The 21,871-nt window shown below is 39.4% G+C and overlaps 1 protein-coding gene across 1 annotated transcript; it reads right to left on the reverse strand.

Annotated features, from left to right (window-relative positions):
• Positions 1 to 361: 361 nt before the first annotated feature.
• LOC113107942 (taste receptor type 1 member 2-like) lies at positions 362 to 21,505 on the reverse strand. The gene is made up of 4 exons (XM_026270773.1): positions 21,197 to 21,505; positions 20,315 to 21,058; positions 19,879 to 20,091; positions 362 to 532 (listed from the first exon to the last, which is right to left on the reverse strand). The coding sequence occupies exons 1-4, from the start codon at positions 21,503 to 21,505 to the stop codon at positions 362 to 364; spliced, it is 1,437 nt and encodes a 478-aa protein (XP_026126558.1).
• Positions 21,506 to 21,871: the final 366 nt, after the last annotated feature.

A 21,871-nucleotide genomic window follows, 5' to 3' on the forward strand; every position in this document is an offset into this window, starting at 1 on the left:
GTGCTGCCCTCATCAGACCATTCATTCTCTGCACATGGAAAACATGTATAGGGGTCCCCTGAAAAACAGCAAAATAGTTTGTAACACTGCAGTAAGATATTGTAGAATGAACTTAAAAAGCTTAAAGGAATAGTCCTCATCAAAAAGGAAAACTCTGTTATCATTTACTAAGCCTCATGTCATTCCAAGCCTGTATGACTTCTGAGGAGCATAGAAGATATTTTGAAGAATGTTGGTACCTGGTTACCATCAATTTCCACTGAATTTCATTGTATGGATTTAAAAAAAATAAAAAATAAAATAGGATCTGAAATTATTTGGTTACTAACATTCTTAAAAATAATTTCCATTTATGGGTGAACTATCCCTTTAAATCCCACGTTGTCATTGTCAGCCGTCTAAGGTACTTACGAGAAAAATTCACATAGGTGTTAGGTCGACATTTTTCACACGAAAAACAGCAACAATGAAAACCTTCAGGTTGCCTCGAATATCCCGCCTCACACTCAACAGAGCAGTTTGAGAACGGAACCTTTAAGGAATGGGAAAATGTGTTAATAAAGTTACCATTTATTTAAATTGATTTTACATATTTCTATAAGATCAGTGAATACAATACAAATTACATATTTGCCTTAAATGCACACACAATTCTTAGCTCTTGCTTTCAAAACAGTTAAAGTTGGTGCAGGTTATTTTTTCCAGACAATTTTTGTTAATACTGGTTGAAAGCCTCTTCATTATCCTGATCACAATCAATAATATGAAGTGGTCTTACAACCAAATTTTGAAGACATGGCAAAATACACAGAGATTAAACTAAAACAAGTGTTTTTATGAGCTGCGTTTGCAATTTTTGAGTTGGGGAGGCATAATGCATGAAAGAGGTGTTTGCAACGGTTGTTTGAAAACATGCTTTATTTATGGAGTTCCACTGTGTGACACTAGCATGGTGCGTTTAAGTCAGAAAGATCATATTTACAAGTTGATCGCACATGAACACCACCAGAGAGTTGTAGTGATTTTGCTTTCGGCAACCTATGGAAGTGATATAGTGGTGGTATTGGTGCAGTGGCGAAGACACATGCCTTTGGTGTGAGAGACCTGGGTTCGAATCCACTGTGAGACACCAATGTGTCTTTGAGCAAGACACACAACCCCTAGCTGCTCCAGAGGTGTGCGACCTCTGACATAAATAGCAATTGTAAGTCGCTTTGGATAAAAGTGTCAGGTAAATGTAATATAGCGTAGTGATGGGTATTCACCAATGATGATGACATTATTATTTCTGGATGTGCCATTATTAGTACATATGATAAAAAAGACTGGTATCTAACTTGTATAACTGTATTATTTATAGAAACAGATTTATTTAACAAAAGGTAGACAAGAGTTATCAACAACTATTATAATGAATGCCTTAAATGGAAATGGAATAAAGTGCATAAGCGTAAAGTTCAAGTCTAGCAGTTTCCATCGTAAGCAGGAGTGAAATATTAAGCATATTAGCAGCAGCATTTGTGCATCTGTGTTTATATAGCTGGAGAAAATGCGGTTTAGAGCATGTAACTTCCCTCAGGACACGCTGATAGTAAAAGACATAAAAACTAAATGGCTAAATGAAATAAGATTTATTGTTCATGCTTTCAAGGGTACACAATTAAAGGGAGACAGAAACTAGGTCAAGGAATTGAGGGATGAAATGAAAACAAACAGTAGTCCATAACTGTGACAACAATATTCAGCGGCATAATATCAATGTCACATTTGTTTAAATCAAAGATTGATGTTTTATATTAATTAATTAATGTATGCTATATTAATGACTGCTGGGGTCTTATCTGTCGGATTGCAACACATATTTTTGTAACACTTGTGATCATTACACATAGTGTGCGTCTGAATAGAGTTAAACCGGTCAGCACGATAGCCTAGGCACACATAGCCATAGGTCAATATTGTTAAGCCATTCGGCGTTGTAGCCCAGGCACACATAGATAATAATGCAGCTCACTTGGCTCTAACGAGCAGCAGCAGTACATATGTCTTGGCAATAGATTTGCTTTGTGGGGAGTGTCTTGTCTATCTTGCCTTGTTGATATTTTATGTGTCTGCTGATTCAGTTACAGTATATCCTTATACTCAGCGACATGCACATATTGGGTTGTATTGTTAATTATTGTGTCTCCTGTTTGTGGGGGGTTATTCATGTCATATGTGTAGCAGCGTTACCATGTAAATCACTCTGATAGTTGTCATGAGAGAAATACTAAGTTCTGGCATGAAACTCTAGATGGCACAGTCCGATAGATCTAACTCATTATGACATAATGACAGCATCATCACATGTCACAGTCGATTGTTTCTCTCCTGTATTGGTAGCCACTGAGCTCGCTGTTCAACATTCAACTATTTGGCTAATGTTTGTGCTAGCAGTTTTGCTTGCATAAACCTTCCACCTTCCCCATTTCTACCTGCTTAGATCTGCTACAGGGTGATCATGTATGCTATGGGCTTTATTCATTTTATATGTCCAGCAGTAGTATTTCTTACATGCTCACAGCAGCATGTTGTGGATTTATTGGCAGTAGTAGGTCTCAGCATTTAAAAAAAAAAAAAAAAAGAAAAATAAAAAGTACATTGAAGTGAATGTTTGCTGACTAGAGCTTGACATTGTTGCAAATGTCTGCATGTGTCTTGCCTCTCTGGGCTAGAGACTCAGAACTTTTTTTAATCAGATGGGTGTGAGATCTGCCACTAGGCCACAGAGGCTGAGGTGTTGGACCCAATTGAAATCATGCAACCTGAACTCAAAAACCAAGTGTCAAACAAGGGAAAGACTCAGCTAAAATACTCTAACAGAAACAAGGCACAGGTGACCTGGATAACGCTAACAAGAGTAGACAAAGAAGAACAAAGACAGAAGGGAACACAGGGGACCTCTAGAGGCACGGAGACAAACTACAGGAGGTCAAATGCTGACAGTAATGATACAAATTAAACTTTCATATATTTTATATTCATTGCGCACCAACTGAAATATTTCAGGTCTTTTATTATTTTAATACTGATGATTTTGGCATATAGCTCATGAAAACCCAAAATTCCTATCTCAAAAAATTAGCATATCATGAAAAGGTTCTCTATACGAGCTATTAACCTAATCATCTGAATCAACTAATTAACTCTAAACACCTGCAAAAGATTCCTGAGGCTTTTAAAAACTCCCAGCCTGGTTCATTACTCAAAACCGCAATCATGGGTAAGACTGACCTGACTGCTGTCCAGAAGACCATCATTGACACCCTCAAGCGAGAGGGTAAGACACAGAAAGAAATTTCTGAACGAATAGGCTGTTCCCAGAGTGCTGTATCAAGGCACCTCAGTGGGAAGTCTGTGGGAAGGAAAAAGTGTTGCAAAAAACGCTGCACAACGAGAAGAGTTGACCGGACCCTGAGGAAGATTGTGGAGAAAAAGAAAACAGATAGCATAAAAAATAAAAAATAAAGAATAGAGCAAGCTAGTTTGAGGTCTTTACACATACACACACACATACATATACAATTGCATAATAAATGAAAAGAAAATAGAATACAAAAACATTAGAAAGGTAGTTAGATTTTTTAAGAATAGAATTAGAATAGTGAGTGTTAAAGTTAGAGGGTCAAATATAGATGGAAGAGATGTGTTTTGAGCCGATTCTTGAAGATGGTTAAGGACTCAGCTGCTCGGATTGAGTTGGGGAGTTCATTCCACCAGAAGGGAACATTTAATTTAAAAGTCCGTAAAAGTGACTTTGTGCTTCTTTGGCATGGCACAATCAAGTGACGTTCACTTGCAGAACACAAGCTTCTAGAGGGAACATAAGTCTGAAGTAACAAATTTAGGTAAATGGGTGCAGAGCCCAGTGGTAGTTTTGTAGGCAAACATCAATGCCTTGAATTTTATGCGAGCAGCTATTTGAAGCCAGTGCAAATTGATAAACAGAGGTGTGACGTGTATTATTTTTGGCTCATTAAAAATTAATCTTGCTGCCACGTTCTGAATTAATTGTTAAGGTTTGATTGAATTGGCTGGAAGACCTGCCAAGAGGGCATTGCAATAGTCCAGCCTGGACAGAACAAGAGCTTGAACAAGGAGTTGTGCAGCATGTTCCGAAAGAAAGGGCTTGATCTTCTTGATATCGAATAAAGCAAATCTGCAGGATCGGACAGTTTTAGCAATGTGATTTGAGAAAGTCAGCTGATCATCAATCATAACTCCAAGGCTTCTAGCTGTTTTTGAAGGAGTGATGGTTGATGTGCCTAACTTGATGGTGAAATTGTGATGGAACGATGGGTTTGCTGGAATCACAAGCAGTTCTGTCTTGGCAAGTGTGGCGAGTGGGGCGGGGCCGAGAGGCGTGGGAACGAGGAGTGAGGCCAGGTGTAGTGATTGGAGATGAGCTACACCTGCGCCCCACCGCCAGTATCGAGTCCCACGTAGGAGATGGAAGGATATAAAACTGGAGCGACTATAGTGAAGGACGAGAGAGGACCAGGCCTGGGACATTATTTTATGTTTTGGCTTTTATTTGTGCTCGTCAGTCGCTGTGAGGGGCTGACGCGCTGTTTTGTTTATTTTTGAATATTAAAGTGATTTTTGATTGTGCACCGGTTCCCGCCTCCTTCTTCCCGATGTATATGGAGTTTTAATATTGTTACAGCAAGGTTGAGTTGAAGGTGATGGTCCATCATCCAGGAAGAAATGCTGAGATGCGAATAGCTACCGTTGGATCATCAGGATGGAATGAGAGGTAGAGTTGAGTGTCATCAGCATAGCAGTGGTATGAAAAGCCATGTTTCTGAATGACAGAACCTAATGATGCCATGTAGACAGAGAAGAGAAGTGGTCCAAGAACTGAGCCCTGAGGCACCACAGAAGTTAGATGTTGAGACTTGGGCATCTCACCTCTCCAAGATACTTTGAAGGACCTATCTGATAGGTAAGACTCAATTCAATTCAATTCAAGTTTATTTGTATAGCGCTTTTTACAAAACAAATCGTTACAAAGCAACTTTACAGAAAATTATGTTTCTACAATATTTAGTAGTAGCTAGTAGTTTGTGCACATTTGACAGGATTTTAGAAAAACTAAAAAATAATAATAATACAAGACGTAGTCAGCTAGACGATGAACTATCAATATTATTAATTAAGTTATTATATGATTAAGTCACACATTTAGGAATAATTGTTAGTTCTGTTTGTTCATTCAGGGTTAGCATCATCTGAGGTCCTCTGAGGGTCAGCATCATCTCTTCTCAGGTGTTCTGGATCCAGACTGGAGCTTGTGTAAATCCTAGTTACCACGGGATGTGAATCCCGTGGCAAAACATAGAAACAAAATACAGACATCATTAGCATAGCTGCTGATCCAACAAAGTAAAATTAGTTTAACCCAAGCTAATGAATAAAAATGCACCTTTGATCAGATGCAACTACACTCACAATTAAAAAGATACATTATTCGAATGCTTGGCGAAAGAGATGTGTTTTTAATCTAGATTTAAACAAAGAGAGTGTGTCTGAACCCCGAACATTATCAGGAAGGCTATTCCAGAGTTTGGGAGCCAAATGTGAGAAGGCTCTACCTCCTTTAGTGGACTTTGCTATCCTAGGAACTACCAAAAGTCCAGCGTTTTGTGACCTTAGGGTGCGTGATGGGTTGTAACGTGGTAGAAGGCTAGTTAGGTACGCTGGAGCTAAACCATTTAGGGCCTTATAGGTAAGTAATGATAATTTGTAACTGATGCGGAACTTAATAGGTAGCCAGTGCAGAGACTGTAAAATTGGGGTAATATGATCATATTTTCTTGACCTCGTAAGGACTCTCGCTGCTGCATTTTGGACGACCTGTAGCTTGTTTATTGAAGAAGCAGGACAACCACCTAGAAGTGCATTACAATAGTCCAGTCTAGAGGTCATGAATGCGTGAACTAGCTTTTCTGCATCAGAAACAGATAACATGTTTCGTAGCTTGGCAATGTTTCTAAGATGGAAGAATGCAATTTTTGTAACATTGGAAATATGATTTTCAAAAGACAAATTGCTGTCTAATATAACACCCAGATTTCTGACTGTAGAGGAAGTTACAGTACATCCGTCTAGTTGCAGATTGTAATCTACAAGATTCTGTGTAGTGTTTTTTGGTCCAATAATTAATATCTCCGTCTTATCCGAATTTAATTGGAGAAAATTCTTTGTCATCCAATCTTTTACATTTTTAACACAATCTGTTAGCTTAGATAATTGGGAAGTTTCATCTGGTCTCGTTGATATATAAAGCTGAGTATCATCAGCATAACAGTGGAAGCTAATTCCGTATTTTCTAATAATATTACCAAGGGGCAACATGTATATTGAAAATAGAAGGGGACCTAGGACGGATCCTTGTGGCACTCCATATTTTACTGATGATAAATGAGATGACTCCCCATTTAAGTAAACAAAATGGTAGCGATCGGACAGGTAGGATCTAAACCATCTTAGAGCCTGCCCTTGAATACCTGTATAGTTTTGTAATCGATCTATGAGTATGTCATGATCTATGGTGTCGAACGCAGCACTAAGATCAAGTAAGACTAGAAATGAGATGCAGCCTTGGTCTGACGCAAGGAGCAGGTCATTTGTAATTTTAACAAGTGCAGTTTCTGTGCTATGGTGGGGCCTAAAACCTGACTGAAATTCTTCATACAGATCATTTTTATGCAGGAAGGTGCTCAATTGAGCAGACACAACTTTTTCTAAAATTTTAGACATAAATGGAAGATTTGAAATAGGCCTATAATTTGCCAGTACACTAGGATCTAGTTTTGGTTTCTTAATAAGAGGCTTGATAACCGCCAGCTTGAATGGTTTTGGGACGTGTCCTAAAGATAACGACGAGTTTATGATATTGAGAAGCGGTTCTTCGGCTACAGGTAACAGCTCTTTCAGTAATTTAGTGGGTACAGGATCTAATAAACATGTTGTTGGTTTAGATACCATGATAAGTTTATTTAGCTCCTCCTGTCCTATGGTTGTAAAGCACTGCAGTTTATGTTTGGGTGCGATGGATGAAACTGAAGTGTTAGATGCTGTAGAATCTACATTCGCTATTGTATTTCTAATGTTATCTATTTTATCAGTGAAGAAATTCATAAAGTCATTACTATTTAACGTTGGTGGAATATTTGAATCAGGTGGCATCTGGTAATTTGTTAACTTAGCCACTGTGTTAAATAAAAACCTTGGATTGTTTTGGTTATTTTCAATGAGTTTGTGTATATGCTCTGCCCTAGCAGTTTTTAGAGCCTGTCTATAGCTGGACATACTGTTTTTCCATGCAATTCTAAAAACTTCTAAGTTAGTTTTTCTCCATTTGCGTTCAAGACTACGAGTTACTTTCTTGAGAGAGTGAGTATTACTGTTATACCATGGTACAGTACGTTTTTCTCTAACTTTTTTCAATTTGATTGGGGCAACAGCTTCTAAGGTATTAGAGAAAATAGTGCCAATGTTGTCAGTAATTTTGTCTAATTCATGTGTATTTTTGGGTACAAATAGCAGTTGAGATAGATCAGGCAGGTTATTTGCGAATCTGTCTTTGGTGGCTGGAACAATAGTTCTGCCCAGACGGTATCGCTGCGACATATAGTTAATATCAGTTATACGCAGCATGCACGATACGAGGAAATGGTCTGTAATATCATCACTTTGAGGTACAATATCTATAGCAGTAAGATCGATGCCATGCGATATAATTAAATCTAGTGTATGATTAAAACGATGAGTGGGCCCGGTGACATTTTGCTTGACTCCAAAGGAGTTTATTAGGTCAGTAAACGCAAGTCCTAATGTATCATTTGTATTATCAACGTGAATATTAAAATCTCCCATGATTAGCGCCTTATCAACTGTAACTAGAAGGTCTGAGAGGAAATCTGCAAATTCTTTTAGGAATTCTGTATACGGCCCTGGTGGTCTATACACAGTAGCCAGAGCAAGAGATACATTAGATTTCTTTTGCATGTCTGACAGAGTAACATTTAGCATTAGTATTTCAAAAGAGTTAAACCTGTATCCTGTTTTCTGGGTAACATTGAGAATATCACTATATATTGTTGCAACACCCCCGCCACGACCAGTCTGACGGGGCTCATGCTTATAACAGTAGTTTGGTGGAGTAGACTCATTTAGACCAAAATAATCATTTGGTTTTAGCCAGGTTTCAGTCAAGCAGAGTAAATCAAAACTATTATCTGTGATCATTTCATTTACAATAACTGCTTTTGGTGTGAGTGATCTAATATTTATGAGCCCAAACTTTAAAAATTGTTTTTGTTCATTTACTTTACATTTTTCTGGTTTAATTACGATAAGATTTTTTCTAGATCCTACATTATATTTATATTTATATTTTGACCTCACTATTCTGGGAACAGACACAGTCTTAATAGGTTTTACAGCACAAGTACTTTTATCATTTAAGCGGGTGGAACAAAACTCATCATAATGGTTATTTGAGAATTGACTTACTCGTCATTCATTGCTTCCGGCTTTGCTACCGTTCGGACGTTCTAGCTTACTGCTCTGCGCTTTGCTTCTTATTTCTGTACTTTTCTCAGATTTTTCTACGATTTTTACTTCAGCAGATCAGCACAGTGCTCAAACAACAGATTTTTAGCACAAACGCTGAAACTAAAAACACTGGGACTGGAATAATACTACAAAAAGAAGACTTCGTCTCCCACTGCAAACAGCTTACATTCCGGAGACGGGAAAACAACTGCCTACCAAACAGAAGAGAGAGAAAATGCCTCCTGTTGGATCTACTTGTTGCATAAACTGCTGCAAACTTCTACAAAGGATTGTGATTCTTGAAACAAAGTTACTTTCTGGACTTCCAAAACAGACGGAACACTCAGCAGACCGTCGTCATGGACCCTCTCAGCATACAGCCGGTGAGTCCCATGAATCTTCTGAATCTCAACAATTTATACCAAGTGTAGAGGAACAAGCCGAAACTGATCATCACACTAATCGATGGCACAAACAAGGAGCGAGACCCAAAGGAACACGAGACATCAGATTGTCACGAGTTTCTTGTATTGCTGCCATAGCTTCCTCTACCCCAGATTCGACTATGACAAGGCTTGTAAATACTGGTATTCTACCACCACCTATACATCTGGAGAACAGATTTCAAGCATTAATAAATGTGGGTGAGGAATCCCCAAATGTATTTAAACATGGATCTGATCAGCCAGCAGCAAACATCGCTACTAACAGGCGCTCAAGGACGAGCAGACAGCGGCTTCCAGCTCAGAGCGCAGCCGAGCCCAGGACTCTGATAGTGGGTGACTCTGTTATCAGAAACATCCGTAGCAGGACTACAACAACATGCTGCCTTCCTCAAGCAACGGTCTCTGATGTGAACAAGGAACTTCAGAACATTCTGATGAAGCACAAAACTGCAAATCAAATCATCATCCATGTGGGGAAGAATGATATTCGGAAAGAGCAGTCAGAACTCCTTAAGAAGGACTTCATTGAACTCTTTGAAACACTTCAAAGACTCAAAGTTCAGTCGTTCATCAGTGGACCACTCCCAGCAAGGGGAACAAATATGTTTTCACGGTTGCTTGGGCTGAACACATGGCTACAAAGATCGTGTAATATAAAAGGAGTAAATTTCATTGACAACTTCAATCTTTTCTGGGGCCATAGACAATTGTTTAAACCAGATGGCCTTCACCCAAACAAACTAGGTGCAAGAGTGTTTAAGGACAATATCTTCTTCTCCCTTCGTCATCCTTTAGCAGAGTGTGTCAATCCATTCAGCACACACACACCAGGTCCGAGTCATCATATGGTTGACATATCACACAAGGACACTGATAACAACATGCAGCCAAAACAATCACTGCTGATAGACACTATCCCTGCTGAGCCCTGCCCACAGAGCTCCTCACAGACTGACTGTGATGTATCAAAACAGCTACAAGATTCAGCACCCAAGGACGACTTTCTGGAAAACAGCCAGGGAAGCCAGGACAACACATCACAGCCACCGGAAACACCAGAGACACAGCCCATCTCACCAGACACATTATCCCTCTCTCCAGCATCTCCACTTCTGTGCTTCTCAAAGAAAATGGAGGAATTGGTGTATGTTGGGACTAAACTCTCCCACTCATTCGCTGCTAGCCCGCAGATATCAACTAAAAAACGGCGGGCCCCCCAACCACCAAAGCCTGTGGGCCCTGTTCCTATGAGAGCTCTCCGACCGCTGCCACAACGCCAGGGCCCAAACCCTCTATCTGCTGAAGGTGAACCAAAAACAACTGATAGCAGCTCTCAGTGATATGTGTCGGGTCTCCGCTATAATAGCAGCAACATTCACAAATGCTTACTGAACAAGCGGAAACCCAGTGTGCCTGTAGCTTTCTCTATTTCAGTTTTATCATGTGATAGAAAGTCTAAGGCCTTCTCAAGCCGAAGGGCAAACTCATCTAATCTGCGGCCTATTATGCATCAAACTAAGATTGATGTAAAGACACAAAGCACAGCCATCAAGCTAGCACTTTTAAACATTCGCTCACTAAAAAATAAATCATTTCTAATCAATGACTTTATAACCTCAAACAATCTGGATTTTATGTTTCTAAATGAAACATGGCTTGAAGACAGCTGCAGTGCAACAATCCTAAATGAAGCAGCCCCTCCTAACTTCACTTACATGAGTGTTTGCAGGACTGTTAGGAGAGGTGGGGGTGTAGCTGCTCTATTTAAAGATGTCTATCAATGCAAGCAAATGTCATTTGGTCAGTACTTGTCTTTTGAATATCTAGGGATTGTGCTGAAAGGTGCTCCACGCATTCTGTTTATTATTATTTACAGGCCTCCAAAATACTCTCCAGCCTTTGTTGAAGAGGTCACAGAAATGTTATCAATAATTTCCTCAGAGTTTGACTGTTATGCAATTGCAGGGGATTTTAATATTCACATAGATAATGCAGAAAACAAAACTACAAAAGAAATGATAACGGTTTTAAACACCTTTGACCTGATTCAGCATGTGCATGGACCCACACACAAAGGTGGACACACTCTGGATCTAATCATCAGTAGGGGTCTAAACATTTCATCCATTGTTATTAAGGACGTAGCACTATCTGATCACTTCTGTATTTTCTTTGATATATTGATCTCTGCTACCACTGAATCTAGATCTGTCTCTGTCAGAAGGAGATGCATAAATGAGAACACAAGTGTACAATTTATGGAGGCTATATCTTTAACACCAAGCATTTCTGCAGACTCTGTTGATATTCTCCTTGATTCCTTCGACTCAAAAGTTAAGAATGCTATTGATGATATTGCACCAATAATAGTCAGTAAGAAAACAAACAGACAGAAATCAGTTTGGAGAAGATCAACAGAAGTTCAGACTATGAAAAGACAATGCAGAAAAGCCGAGCGGATGTGGAGGAAGACGAAACTTGAAATTCACTATAGCATCTATAAAGACATCCTTCATGCTTTTCATGTGAAACTAGCCACAGCTAGACAGAACTTCTTCTCAAACCTTATAAACAGTAACTTAAATAACACTCGTACTCTTTTTGCCACTGTTGAGAGACTGACAAACCCCCCAAGTCAGATTCCCACTGATATGCTATCAGACAGCAAATGCAATGAGTTTGCTTCTTTCTTTTCTGAGAAGATCATAAATATCAGGAAGGCAATTAGCACATCCTCAAGTAATGCAGAGGTCAGACAGATTCGGCCAAAATATCAAAAAGATACTATGTCTAATTTTGAAAAAATTGATAGCAAAATTCTGGAAGACATAGTGCAGAAACTAAAATCATCAACCTGTTGTCTTGACACACTTCCCACATCTTTCTTCAAAAGTGTGCTTGACTGCTTAAAAGCAGATCTCTTAGAAGTGGTGAATGCCTCACTTCTTTCTGGGACATTTCCAAACTCCCTAAAAACTGCAGTTGTAAAGCCCCTCCTGAAAAAGACCAATCTTGATAACACAATTTTGAGCAATTTTAGACCAATATCTAATCTTCCTTTTATAGGCAAAATTATAGAAAAGGTAGTTTTTAATCAGCTGAACAAATACTTAAACTCAAATGGATACCTGGACAATTTTCAATCTGGTTTCCGACCACATCACAGCACAGAGACAGCACTCATTAAGATAATAAATGATATTCGCTTAAATTGTGACTCTGCCAAAATATCGGTGCTGGTATTGCTAGATCTCAGTGCTGCGTTTGACACTGTCGATCATAACATACTACTAGAGAGACTGGAAAACTGGGTCGGGCTTTCTGGGATGGTACTCAAATGGTTCAGATCATACTTAGAAGGGAGAGGCTATTATGTGAGTCTAGGAGAGCATAAGTCTAAGTGGACGTCCATGACATGCGGAGTCCCACAAGGGTCAATTCTTGCACCGCTCTTGTTTAGCCTGTATATGCTTCCACTAAGTCAAATAATGAGAAAAAACCAGATTGCCTATCACAGCTATGCTGATGATACCCAGATTTACCTAGCCTTATCTCCAAATGACTACAGCCCCATTGACTCCCTCTGCCAATGCATTGAAGAAATTAATAAGTGGATGTGCCAGAACTTTCTTCAGTTAAACAAGGAAAAAACTGAAGTCATTGCATTTGGAAACAAAGATGAAGTGTTCAAGGTGAATGCATACCTTGACTCTAGGGGTCAAACAACAAAAAATCAAGTCAGGAATCTTGGTGTGATTCTGGAGACAGACCTTAGTTTCAGTAGTCATGTCAAAGCAGTAACTAAATCAGCATACTATCATTTAAAAAACATCGCAAGAATTAGATGTTTTGTTTCCAGTCAAGACTTGGAGAAACTTGTTCATGCCTTTATCACCAGCAGGGTGGACTATTGTAATGGGCTCCTCACTGGCCTTCCCAAAAAGACCATTAGACAGCTGCAGCTCATCCAGAACGCTGCTGCCAGGATTCTGACTAGAACCAGAAAATCTGAGCATATCACACCAGTCCTCAGGTCCTTACACTGGCTTCCAGTTACATTTAGGATTGATTTTAAAGTACTTTTACTCGTATATAAGTCACTAAATGACCTAGGACCGAAATATATTGCAGATATGTTCACTGAATATAAACCTAACAGAGCACTCAGATCATTAGGATCAAGTCAGTTAGAAATACCAAGGGTTCACACAAAACAAGGGGAGTCTGCCTTTAGTTACTATGCTGCCCGCAGTTGGAATCAGCTTCCAGAAGAAATCAGATGTGCTAAAACACTAGTCACATTTAAATCTAAACTCAAAACGCATCTTTTTAGCTGTGCATTTGTTGAATGAGCACTGTGCAATGTCCGAACTGATTGCACTATATTTTCACTGTTTTATGTTTTATTATTGTTTTATTATTAACTGTTTTAAAATGTTTTAATCATTTTAAAAGTAAAATTACTTGTTTTATTTTTGTTATTATTTTTCTTTATGATTATTTTACTTTCTCATATGTAAAGCACTTTGAATTACCATTGTGTACGAAATGTGCTATATAAATAAACTTGCCTTGCCTTGCCTTGCCTAGTCACATGGAGCGAAGTGTCCTGGAGATGTTGTCAGAGAGAAGCTCCGCTCCGACTCGACTGGGGTGTAATCCATCAGCGCGAAACAGTCTAGGACGCTCCCAGAAAAGATTCCAGTTATTAACAAATAGCAGTTTCTGTTCTTTACACCATGACAACAACCGTTCATTTAAAGCAAAAAGTCTACTGAACCTTTCGTGTCCTCGTCGATACGTGGGCAGTGGTCCTGACACGACGATCGTCGCCGCGGGCGTCGTGCTGCGAACCGTCTCGATCAGGCTCCTGAAGTCCCTCTTCAGCGTCTCCGTCTGCCGCAGCGTGGTGTCGTTAACTCCGGCGTGAAGCACGACCGCTCTGGGGCTCTGGCCGTCCTTCAGGATCGCGGGTATCTGCGCAGAAACATCGAGAACACGAGCACCAGGCAAACAATGAGTGTGCACTGTACCTTCGGCTAACGTAGCACTTACGTGTCGGACGATGGAGTCTCCGATGCTCAAACCATTGAAGTGTGGTTCCTGAGATGCCATTTGCCAGTAGGATTGATAGGAGGATCTGGTGGTTAACCATGTCAAAGGCAGCGGACAGATCAAGCAGGATAAGTACTGAAGATTTGGAATCTGCTCTTGCCAGTCTTAGAGCTTCAACAACTGAGAGCAAGGCCGTCTCAGTTGAATGTCCACTTCTGAAGCCAGATTGATTGCTGTCAAGGAGATTGTTGTGTGTGAGAAATGTAGAGACTTGTTTGAACACAGCTCGTTCAAGTGTTTTTGCAATAAAAGGAAGAAGGGAAACTGGTCTGTAGTTCTCTAAAAGAGATTTTTTTTTTTTATGGATTTATCCCTTGGGGATAGGAGATATAGTATAAGTATAAGATGGTCTTGTTGTAGTTTGTATCAGTTTTTATTTTTGGTTTGAAAACATAGTTATGAACAGATTTTCTTGTATCTTTGTGATCTTTCTTTGCTTCAACCACTGCTGCTGTATCTGGAGATCCTAAGGAATGTTCAAGGGCAATCATAGGCCATAAACCTTAAGAATCAGTCTGTAGACCAATGAAAAAACATGTCCTTCCTAGGCTTGGTACCAAAGGTCTTCTTCTTGCCGTCTAAGATGTGTCTGGCTGTTTCCTAGCATCTTTATCCAATGGTGTTGGATAGTATGTTTGAGTTATTCCAACACGATACAATAAAAATGTCAGAAAAAGGCTCAAGCATAAACTGGGCCCTGGAATGTGCTGCGGACTGGAACACAGGGACCTTAAGAGGCAGACAGAGACAGAGGCAATGGAGCTCTGCCCCTTTGAGGAAACAAAGCTTGGCACGCGGCTCCGACATGCTCATCTTCTCCCAATGAGAACATGACTCATCCAGTAACGCCAGTAATGCCCCAGGCACACAAAGCAGTGATCGTGACCATAACCCAGCACCAGGTAATGACCTCATCCAGAAATGCCAAAATGTCTTTAAAAAGATACACCCATGAATGCACTTTTAGAGAAAAATCTATTTTTGTGTGCTAAAGCAAACAGCCTGCAACAAAACCAGGGGATAGTACAGCCTGATGTGTGGAACCCACTCAACATGGGAAACCACCACCACTGAAGCACCATACTATCAACACAAAGAGCTCTCAAAGTGCACAGTGAACTCGTTCGAAACTTTACACTGGACCTCAAGCAACGTGGACTGTGTGCCTCTCCTCTCTTCCTCCAGACTCTTGGATGCTGATTTCCAAAGGAAATGCAAAATTTACTTTCGTCAGAGAACATAACTTTGGACCACTCAGCTACAGTCCAGTCCTTTCTGTCTTTAGCCCAGGTGAGATGCTCCTTATGGTGTCTGTTGTTCAAGAGTGGCTTGACTCAAGGAATGCGACAGCTGAAACCCATGTCTTGCATACATCTTTGTGTAGTGGTTATTGAAGCACTGACTCCAGCTGCAGTCCACTCTTTGTGAATCTCCCCCACATTTTTGAATGGGTTTTGTTTCACAATCCTCTCCAGGGTGCGGTTATCCCTATTGCTTGAAAACTTTTTTTCTACTACATCTTTTCCTTCCTTTCGCCTCTCTAGTAATGTGCTTGGAAACAGAGCTCTGTGAACAGCCAGCCTCTTTTACAATGACCTTTTGTGTCTTGCCCTCCTTGTGCAAGGTGTCAGTGGTCGTCTTTTGGACAACTGTCAAGTCAGCAGTCTTCCCCATGATTGTGTAGTCTACAGATTTAGACTGATATACCATTTAAAGGCCTTTTCAGGTGTTTTTAGTTAATTAGCTGAATAGAGTGTGGCACCAGGTCTTCAATATTGAACCTGTTCACAATATTCAAATTTTCTGAGATACTGAATTTGGGATTTTCCTTAGTTGTCAGTTATAATCATCAAAATTAAAATAAATAAATATTTGTAATATATCAGTCCATCTGTAATGAATGAATATAATATACAAGTTTAACTGTGATGTTTAGTCCATTTCTCTGACCTGGACTGTTGTCACCGCACTGACCACCTCTGCTGTCTGCAAGGCGTTGCGAACACTGTGCGCGTCTGTGCAGCTGTTTCACCCCTGGTTGGATTAATCCTTTTTCCACTGTTTAAACTCTGAACTGAACTGTTGATAAGTCTGCCGCCAGGCTGCTGCGAGCTTTCTTCCCTGTTACATCTCTACCACACTCGGCTCCTCAGATGGGTGAGTTAACCGCTCTCTATATCGGTTGTGCTGTTTGTTTACTGCTTACTATCTGGGTGCGTCGCCTCCTATTTAGTTAGCTGTTTTGGTGAAGTGACGTTCAGGTTTGGCTAACGTGGTTTTGCTTGTGGTTGGGCTTTCACTTTCTCAGTATCAACATGCCTTGTGCAAAAACATTTTTTCTTTTTTCCTCTGCCTTATTATTTTTTTGTCTTACATCTGCGATGGATATTGAATATTCTACATCACAACTGAGGGCCTTTAACTGCCGCCCGTGTCTTGATTCGGTGACGTATGAATACTGTCGGAGACTAGGGATTCTCCGTCGCCCAAGATACACACATCGTTCGCGGCGAACACTCTTGAGTTCCTATTGTTCAAAGCCTGACTCCCCTCCTTGCATCTGGACCAACAATAGACTATCTTCCATGCCAAAACAACTGTCTACCCAGCGTTCTCTGATCTATCTCACTAATAGCGATCAGCAACATACACCTAATTTGAATCCTTCGCATCATCACTTTGCCCTTTTGAACTGTCGATCAATTTCGGACAAAGCCCCTTATCTCAATGAAATGATCACTGACAATAACCTTGACATTTTTCTTCTCACGGAAACTTGGCAAGTTCCTGAAGAATTTTTATAGCTAAATCTACTTACGCCAGATGTATATAATATCTGTCCAGACCGCGACCCCATGGTAAAGGGGGTTGTCAGGATCCTGCCCTGACAGTCTTGTCTGTACTGTCTTTGTTCAATGTGTCTTTGTTTATTTTGTGCCTGAGCACATGGTTGTGTCTCTTGTGTCTACCACGTGCTCCTCTTGTCCCACCTCCTTGTTTTCCCTGGTCACGCCCTCTTGTTTAGTCCCCATTAGTCAGAGTGTTGTCACCTGTTTCTCATGTCTCTGTATGCTCTTATTGTGATCACTTCCCTCCTGTGTTTGCCGGTTCGTTTTGTGTGTGAGTTAGTGTCTGCTTAGCGTGCTAGCTGTTCTAAACTAATAGCGTTTTTCCCTTGTCAGTTTAAGTCTGGTATTTGTTAGTTTAAGTTTATCTTGTCACTGTTTATTCTAGTCTAGTTTAAGTGTTTCTTTTTGTTTGGATCTCACTTTTAATTTGACTTAAGTTTGACTTGTTCTTTTAAAGTATTTATTTTCCCCTTTTGAGTTATTTTCTTGGTTAGTCTTCCAGTTATTTCTAGAACTTTGGTTTGTATTTGTTTCTTTACCTTTTTAGTTTACTTTGGTTATTTCCCTAGTTAATCTGGTTTCTAGGTCATAGCACCCTTGTCTGATTTTTGCCCTTGTAGTATTATTATTATTATTATTATTATTATTATTATTATTATTATTATAGTTGTTGTTGTTGTTCTCATGTTGTCTTAAGTCTTGTCTAGTGTTTTGTGAGTTCTGTCTGTTCCTGTCTTGCCCGCTGCCTTCTCCCTTCTGACGTGTGTGGCTATACCTCTATAGTCAAGTGCCCTTGGTTCCTGGTGTTGTGGTCTGGTCCCTTGCACAGCCTCCTCTACAGTCCTGCACTCGGTTGTCACCCAGAGCCCCCCTCGGCGGTCACCCACCCCCCCCCCCCCAACTGCCTGCTCCACTGTCTACCCAATCCTACTGTCTGGACTGTTCAAGCCACTCCCTCCTATCGTGCTTTGTCGATAAGGTACTGAATGATCTGCTTCTCTCTGGTGATTCTGGTTCTCTGTCTATGCTTTTGCTGCTCGACCTCAGCTCTGCCTTCGAGACCGTCTCCCATCAACTACTCATTTCACGCCTTTCGGATGTGGGTATTTCTGGTGCTGCTCTTTCCTGGTTCTCCTCTTATCTCTCTGACAGACTGTTTTACATTTCACTTCAGAATTTTCGCTCACCCACTGTCCCCCTGAAGCAAGGTGTCCCTCAGGGATCCGTTCTTGGGCCATTATTATTTATAATCTATATTATCCCTCTTGGTCAGATCCTCTGCCGTCATGGTTTTAATTATCATTTCTACGCTGACGACATTCAATTATATACTACCTGTACATCAACTTTATCTTTCACAACTGACAAAATCTCTGCCTGTGTACATGAAATAAAAGATTGGCTTCATTCAAATTTTCTAAAACTTAACATGGACAAAACTGAGATTATTTTCACTGGACCTTCATCACTCACTAATAAAATTCCTACTAACTTCACCTGTGAGATCGCCGGCTCTCTTATCAAACCATCTAGTACTGTTAAAAATCTTGGTGTAATTTTTGATTCCTCTCTATCTTTCCACTCTCACATTAATTCCATCACTAAATTGGCATTCTTTCATCTACGTCGTATCGCTCAGCTCTGTCCCTTTATCAGTATCTCTGATGCTGAAACTGTCATCCATGCATTTGTCACCTCACGTCTTGATTACTGCAATGCACTTTTCATCGGCCTATCAGCTAGCTCCATTTCCAAATTACAATACATTCAAAACTCTGCTGCCAGACCACTCACCCACACCAAGCGTTCTGCACATATTTCCCCAATTCTGCATGATCTTCACTGGCTTCCTGTGGCTTACCGTATTAAATTCAAAATTCTCCTTCTCGCTTTTAAGTCTCTGCATGGCCTTGCTCCCCCTACCTCTGTAACCTGCTTCTCCCTTACACCCCAACTCGCTCTTTACGATCCGCTGATTCCAGCCTTCTCGTTGTCCCTCGGCATCGCCTTGCTTCAATGGGGGGCAGATCATTCAGTGTTGTTGCGCCCAAAATGTGGAACTCTCTAAATATCGAGAGAGGCAAACACTGCTCAATGCAGAAACCAAATGATAAAGATGGCTGCGAAGACAATAAGATTATGTACAGGGCCAAGTTGCAGAAAAACAGTCTTTTCGTTGCTTTCCTGAAAGAGTGGACGCATCAGTCAGAACTTGGTCCTGTTCACTTCATGTTACAATTGATTAATTTACAAACAAAGCACAATTTGATACAGGATTTTCAGAAAGATTTAAACTAAAAGATGATGCTGGGCTGACTATGTTGTGCCCGAGAGTTATCTATCACAGATTGTTTGATATGTATTGAGTATTTATTCGTTTTTTTTTTTTTACCTAAATCACAACAGTGTCCATCTGTGAAAGTTGGAGGCTGTCAAACATACACAACAGTTAGCCAGTCACACAGTCAGTTTTTATTCTTAGTCTGCAGTCCACCACCTCTATTATAAATGGAGTGCTCCGCTTAAGGGGGTCAAAATAGGAAAGAAAATAGCCTTTTACTACTAAATTATGAAGATATATATATATATATATATATATATATATATATATATATATATATAAAATCATGATAACGTCATAAGTGGACCTCAGAGAACAGTACAAAATCATGACGACTTTAATCTACTCAGCAAAAATAATTTCTCATTCATCATGACAATAAATTGAATTGTTTTGCTAAAGTATAAGTCTGTTAGTTGACTTTCATTTGGAATTTTTTTTTAATTGATTGATAAAACTAACCTACAAAGCTAAATATTTAGATAAAAACTCAAAAAACCAAAAACAAAAACAAAAAAAGACTTACTGAACCATTGTTATGCCAGGGAAGGAGGGAGTTATCAATGGTAAAAGCAATTTTTGGAAGTTTCTCATATTTTCCCACCATCACAAACTGTGGAGGATTCACATCAGTGCGCCAGAGCACAACTGCATAACTGATGGTCGGATCATAATTTTTATCGTATTTCACCTGACGGCCACTGAGGGAAAAATCCAACTTCTTTATCTCCTCCAGAAGCTGTTGCAAGGTGTGTAAAGAAATAAAAAGACAAATAATGTATTGTCATATATCTATATTATCAATGTTATATTATATTAATATCATATTACTATAACATTAATAAAATTAATACTACTTTTGTTTTGTTATTGCATAATAATTCAATAATGTATGCAATATTATAATATAATGTATAATAATACTGATTCAACTTGTCATGGATTCACATGAGTTCACTTACCATGTATGGCTTGACCATTATATTTTTGTGGCATTTGTTCATGTCACACTGCAGAACTTTATGTAATGCATGAGCTATGGTATATATGGCAGAATAGATGGAAAAGGAGAGTGTGGGATTTTCATTTATAATCTCCTCTGCGGTCAACAATGAGCAGTAATCACAAACTTGATTACATTTCTTCCTCTTGATTGCACCCTCAGAATCATTAAGACCAGCACCAGTTGTTCCTCTGGATTTATAGACAAATTCATTAAATCCGGGCAATGACAACAGTCTCTCTGCAATGCCAATGATTGTGCCAATTTTTGCAATTCCTGGCTCTTTTGGAAGCTGTTTATTCATAGACCATGCATTGCTTGAAATCCATACTTTGTGTTGGATGTTGTTTGCTATGGCTGCTTTGATGAATTTGCTTGCATATTGTGGCCAAGCAAAAACAACAATGACATTGATGTTGAGCATATCAATCTTTTTAAGCGTTAGACTGTAGTTTGCGTTTGAACTTAGACACTCTTGATAGGCCAAACAAATGCCAGTATTGTTTATATACTTGTTAAACAGCTTTAGTCCATCTGAACTGTAATCATCTTGGCTACCAATAAATGCAACCCAGTTCCATCCAAACCACCGTATGATGTGAATAATCATCTCTATCAGGTCCTTGTTGCTGGGCATTGTTCTTACAAAAGAAGGATACTGAAGTTTATTGCTTAACACAGAGGTAGAAGCTCCATAATTCACCTTTGAAAGAAAAGAAGACATTTATATGTATGTAGTAACTTGGAAGTCCTGAGCAAACGGAAAGAAGCAAGTATGCAAGTATTTTATTATGTATACTTTATTAAAAAAAGGTAATAATAATAATAATAAACCATTTACCATTGGTATAAGGTCCATTGTGAACAGTGGTGCAATAGTCATAGTTCTTGTACTTCCATATGGTCCTGTTAAAGCAATCACTTTAGGCTGATAGTTGTTGAGTTTTTCTTTAGGTTTTATTGAGCCATTTTTTGAGATGAAACTTAAGGCTGAATTGAAATTTTTTGTATTAGAACAATAGTCAAAAATTTCATAGCCCAGAGAAACATTAGGCAGAAGAGTTGTAGAATTATTGATCTCCTCAACAGCAAACCTCATTACTTGCAACATGTGATATCCAGATATTGAGGAAATGTGCCTTGAAAACATCAGTGAGGAAGTTAATAGCATGTAATTGAATATGTAGTTTAGTAATAAGGACTTTGAGAAAATGCTGCTTTAATTTAAAATACTGTGCATTGATAACCCTAGACCCTGGGTAAAAATGTCATTGCTTACCTGAAACATTCGGTGGTCTCTGCGGAAAACCGGGTTGTTTCATGCTCAATTTCATGTAAAGGGAAAAGACCACCCAATAAGTAATCTCCCTCCAAGCTGAAGTCTGATGTTGACCAAGAAAATTTAAAAAAGAAACTATTAGTAAAGCCCACAAGTAAAACGTAAATGCTACTGAGAAGCATGGTTTAATAGAAACCATTGGTCGTGAAACAGACTATGTGTGTAGTGGCTAATCAT

The sequence above is a fragment of the Carassius auratus genome, chromosome 8, assembly GCF_003368295.1.
Source record: "Carassius auratus strain Wakin chromosome 8, ASM336829v1, whole genome shotgun sequence".
In the NCBI taxonomy this organism is placed as follows: domain Eukaryota; kingdom Metazoa; phylum Chordata; class Actinopteri; order Cypriniformes; family Cyprinidae; genus Carassius; species Carassius auratus.